This window comes from Myotis brandtii, unplaced genomic scaffold (assembly GCF_000412655.1).
Source record: "Myotis brandtii unplaced genomic scaffold, ASM41265v1 scaffold363, whole genome shotgun sequence".
Classification (NCBI taxonomy): Eukaryota; Metazoa; Chordata; class Mammalia; order Chiroptera; family Vespertilionidae; genus Myotis; species Myotis brandtii.
In genome coordinates this window covers 3,069,227-3,074,564 of record NW_005363938.1, presented here as the reverse complement: position 1 = coordinate 3,074,564, position 5,338 = coordinate 3,069,227, and the positions used below count along the sequence as shown (strand labels likewise).

The 5,338-nt window shown below is 47.3% G+C and overlaps 1 protein-coding gene across 1 annotated transcript in view; it reads right to left on the bottom strand.

Annotated features, from left to right (window-relative positions):
• The window catches only part of XYLT1 (xylosyltransferase I), a 388,023-nt gene that overhangs the window by 223,642 nt on the left and 159,043 nt on the right, over positions 1-5,338 (bottom strand). Inside the window, exon 5 of the mRNA XM_014544395.1 lies at positions 3,640-3,678. Within this exon, the coding sequence (XP_014399881.1) occupies positions 3,640-3,678 (39 nt within the window). The remainder of the gene's footprint in view (positions 1-3,639; positions 3,679-5,338) is intronic.

The following is a 5,338-nucleotide window of genomic DNA, read 5'->3' as shown; positions in this document are numbered from 1 at the left end:
AGAGGCCAGTAACTAATTGACAGTGAAGCTGCTGGGGAGAAGGGAGGAAGAGCAGCTAAAATTAAATGACAAGAGGCCTTGTCAATTGCAGTGGATTCTGAAATGATAGACCATCCGGGGGGTCAATGAGAAAGAGAGAACCAAAGAATGAGAATTCAAATTTTCCACAACACTATTGATGCACAAGGAGATGTTTCATTTTTGCTGCTTGCAAATAAATTTTGTATTGGGTCCTTTGCTTAAACCACTTTACCCACCAGTCCTATGGCAACCTATCTATCAAAGAACTACTCACTGTGCCCTAGCCGGTTTGGCTCAGTGGAGAGAGCGTCGGCCTGCGGACTGAAGGGTCCCAGGTTCGATTCCGGTCAAGGGCACATGCCTGGGTTGCGGACTCGATCCCCAGTAGGGGGCGTGCAGGAGGTAAATAATCAATCATTCTCTCTCACATTGATGCTTCTCTCTCTCTCTTTCCCTCTCCCTTCCTCTGAAATCAATAAAAATATATTAGAAAAAAATTTTTAAAAAAAGAACTACTCACTGTGTGGAGCACTGTATCTATTTATCTATAGATCTACATTCACCATCTACCTATTACTCTTCCTATTTAAGTACATCTGTGGGTACTTGTGGAAAGCATCTTTCTTTTCTCTTCCCCTCCCTCCTTCCTTCCCTCCCTCCCTCCCTTCCTGTCTTCCTTCCTTCCTTCCTTCCCTCCCATGGACCTTAGGCAGTTTACATCAAGCCCGGCCCTCTAGCTCTGCCTGAGCACTAGCAAATTCTTCTACTGGTCAAGACAACTGGAGAAATGGGTTAGAGGCTGAGAAGATAGATTCTCATGGCATATGGCTCTGAGTCTGACACCCTCCAACACTATATCCTTCCTGTGCAACCTTGGACAAATTACGTAACCTCTGTTCTTTGTCTGGAAATTGGGGATCACGAGAGCACCTATGTAATTAGGGCACTGAGGGGATCCAATGGGAGAAGCCAGTTCTTGGCGAACGTCAGTGAGAGTGGGGATCATGATAATGCCAGCAAGCTGATAACCAAATTCCAACTCTTCTCAGGCTTTTTTTTCCTTTCTAAGTCACCTGGTTCCTGGGTAACCACCATCTGGGACAAGGGAAGCATTCACCACTGCAGTCAGGCTTCCTTGGTGCCCCCCAGGGGCTGCCCGCTGAGGGGAAAGCTGACACCAGGGATTTCAACCTTCCTCAGCTTCCTCATTCTATTAATCTGGCCGTTAAGCAGAGAGTCCTGCTGATGCCAACAGATGCAAAGCTCTGCTGTGCTAACGGCAAAGAGCAGAGCGTAGAGGAGTCCTTGGCAGCCCATCAATCCATCTCCCCCAACTCAGAACAGCTGCATGGGGCAGATTCGCCAAGCACCGGGGAGGGACGAGGCAATGCACACCCGGAAGAGAGGGGGTGCATGGAGGGAAGGGCCCCTGGGTGGCCCGCTGACTGTATGCGGGCTGGGCCCTGCACAAGTGAAGTCACTGGCGTGTGGTGTAGGGACGTGGCTGGCAGTGAAATCTAAAAGGCAGGCTCACCTGTGGCACCGGCGCTTCAGGATGGAGCAGGTCACGCCTTTCTTAGGAGTAAAGGGCGCGCTGGGAGGGAAGGAAATGGGCGCTGACCAGGGCTCAGAGCAAGCACATCTGCCACTTCCTCTGCGTGGTTGGCTCTTCCGAGCTCAGGCACAGCTGCCATCTTGCTCGTGCCATGTGGGTAATATCTGGGGCACCACTTTCTGCCAGAAGACGCTTCCCTGCCCCTCCTGTCTGACCTGCCTGCGGCAGCTGAATAGGGTCCCGTCGTGACTCACACGATGGGCTGAGGCCCAGCACAAAGTAAGATCTGGCCACAGGCTTGTGCCAACAGTTCAAAAAAACTGCACTTTGGTTGGATTCCAGTGTCTCTTTAACATGGGAAACCAGAAGTTGGGGAAAGACAACAACTTCCGACGGCTCCCCAGAGACCAAGAACCAGATGAGACTGATGGAGTGTTGTTTGGGGACAAATTGAGTCATTTCTCCAGGGGCGTGGCACAAATGCAGAAAGCCCGTCTCGTGCCATGGCCGGCTGCAGCGCGAGGGTCGGGCCCCCTGGGTCATGGCTGTGACTCTAAGAGAGGTCACTGGGTAGGGGTGAGCTGTCACACTCACAGTGTGCCGGCCAAAGCCACTGGCACGTGACTGTTCTTTCCCATGGAGGTTCTGAAGGGCTGATTAGCCGGTTTCCATAGTGAAGGGCTCAGGAGGGCCAAGGACAGACCATAGGGGGTAGTGCCAGGCCACCCCCAGGAAGTGAGATTTGGCTTCTAGAATTCTGGACACAGACTATTTTCCCAGGGGGTGTTCCTGAGTTTAATGAGTTTTCCTGGTGGGGGGGAACTGGTAAAGAAGAGAAGAGCCATCATTTTTAAAATGCCCTGGAAGTTCGCTCACAATCCGCTGGGTAGCCTGGGGAGAGACCCATTTCCCAAAGTGCAGAACACCTACATCTAAAGGAGTACCTTTCGATGCTTTTAGAGGCCACCCAAAGGAACTTTTAAATTTTATTGATTTAATATTGATTTTAATGTTTTGCAAAAGAAACTTAACTAGCACGCCAAACTTGTGATTGCACGGATATTTTTGCCGGAGACAGCGTTTGTCAAGCTTGGCACCACTGGCAATTTTAGGCGAGATAATTCCTTCCTAGGCAGAGGTCCTGTGCACGGGGGGATATTTAGCAGCATCCCTGGTCTCCACCTACTAGTTGCTAGTAGTAACCCATCCCACAAGGGGCTATAACCCAAAATGTCTTCAGACATGGCCTAATGCCCATTGGGGGCCAAAGCTACCCCTGATTGGGAACCATTAGCTTAAGATCAGTCTACTTCTGAAAGTAAAAAAAAAATTAATTTAAGGAAAAATGTGTATTTAGGTGATGTGATAGAACAGGTGTAATTGATCTATGGCAAACATGGCTCAGGTGATAAGTGAATAAAGGAATGTGGAAAAGCCAGGCCAGAGGATGACCAAACAGGCAGAAGGAACTGGGTCCTAAGCCCCTTGAACTCCCACCCATTGCTCTTTCCTGCCAGCTCTGTGGTCTGGTCACCCCTAAAGCCAATATAACTAAAAGTGTATGCTGGGAAATCTGAGGACAGAAGAACACAGAGAAACCCTGAGAATCCTCTCTCCCAACAACGTCTGACCTTCCTGTCCTCCTTCTTTCTGTGGTGTTTTCTTTCTTCCTTTCTTTATAAAATTGAATTTATTGGAGTAACATTGATTAGTAAAATTATATAGGTTTCAGGTGTACAATCATCTGTATATTGTATTATGTGTTCACCACCCCAAATGAGGTCTCCTTCCATCACCATTTATCCCCCCCATAACCTCTTCTACCTCCCATGATGCTTTCAGACACCTGGGTACACACGTGTGTGCACACACATACACAATCAGCTGTTGTGTGTGTGCACATGTGAGTACATGCACATGCCAACAGGACAGGAGGACAGATTTTGTGTCTGTCCAGGCTTTCCGAGCCATGGAGCCAAGAGGATGCACAGATGCGCCCAGGAGAACTGATACAGGGACATCAGTGCAGAGATAAGTGACAACGACCATGGGAAGGTACTGACCTGGGTCTCCAGGGTGATCAGCGGACTTGGGTGTGGGTCCTGTGGGAAGAAAGGAGAAAATACACATGAGTGGTGGGCAAATTTAACTTACTGCTCCAGCATCATTTAAACCAAAGCTGGATCTCTTCAGTGCTTAAGCCACCCACAGGTAAGCCGCCCAACTCTGTCTCCCCCATTCTGCAAGACACAAGAACAGAGTGTTCCAATCTCCAATGTCTCCCCAACCCCCAGATGATTAAGGAGACTCAAGTTTTTCATTAAGAGGCGAAGGGGGCACCTGCATGGATTTCATGCAGAATGAGGAAGCGTAAAGAAATAAGAAACAAAGCATCCTCACTGAATATCTCCAAGTGTGTTCAAACTCTCTATGTGAAGGGAAAGTTGGTCCATAAGAGAATGAGAAATAAACTTGAAAGAATATAAAGTCCCAATTAGGGGCAAGGCCACCAGCTTGTGTCTGATCTTGGAAAGATTGAAGGAAGAAATAAGACAAAGAGAAGAGCTTAATTCCTAGTCTGCAGAGCACATTCCAATGGGCTGGGAAGATCCTTTTCAGGAGAGAGAAGGCCAGAGAAAAGTCTGATTCATTCACTCTCTACAAAAGCCAATTGACTGAAAATGCCTGGTGGTCATGTCTCGGGTCATTAAACATGAACTCTTTGGGTGGGGGCCAGGGTGGGCACATAGAAGGAAGGGACAGATGGGAAGGAGGTAGTGGTTTTCAGCAAACAGCCTCCAAGAAAAACAGGAAACCCAGCACATAAAGGCTATTTTTGTCTGCACAATGTTGGCTCTGAACTTAACCATCTTGGATTTGTAACTCTGGGAAAGCAACCTCAAGTTGCCTCTTACAGAGAATGGGCATGACGTGCAATTGGACGCTTTGCTTTATCCAAGTAGGTTTTTCAACACAGGCTTCAAGGAAGCCATGCAAATTAGCACCAGCTCACTGGACTGTATGGTGAACAAGAAAGAACACATGTAGTAATCATGCCATATTTGTCCTCTGTGTCTAACTTATTCACTTGGCGTAATGTCCTCAAGGCTCATCCATGTTGTCACATATGACAGGATCTCCTTTTTTAGGGCTGAACACTATTCCATTATATGCACATACCACATTTTCTTCTATCATCCATCAGTGGACATTTAGGTTGTTTCCTTATCTTGGTTATTATAAATATGGCTTCAATGAACATGGAAGTTTAGATATGATTCCACTTATATGAGGAATCTAAAACAGTCAAACCTGTAGAAGCAGAGAGTAGAATGATGGCTGCCAGGGGCTGGGGGAAGGAAACTGGGAGTTGCTGTTCAATGGGTTTAGAGTTTTAATTGAGCAAGATGAATAACCTCTAGAGATCTGCTGTACAACACTGTACCTATAGTCAACAATACATATTGTGCACTTACAATTTTGTCAATAGGGTAAATCTCATGTGAAGTATTCTTAGCACAATAAAATAAAGGACTAAAAGAGAAATTGAAACATTTTGAACCCCTACCCTAGATGACAGGTCACTTTCTGGATCACTCCTCTGTAGTACCTTTACAATGATGCCTATCTATCTATCTATCTATCTATATATAAAAGCCTAAGCGACCGGCCGACCAGCCAACCGGTCAGTAGCTATGACGTGCACTGACCACCAAGGGGCAGATGCTCAACGCAGGAGCGGAAACCACAGGCATGGAAACA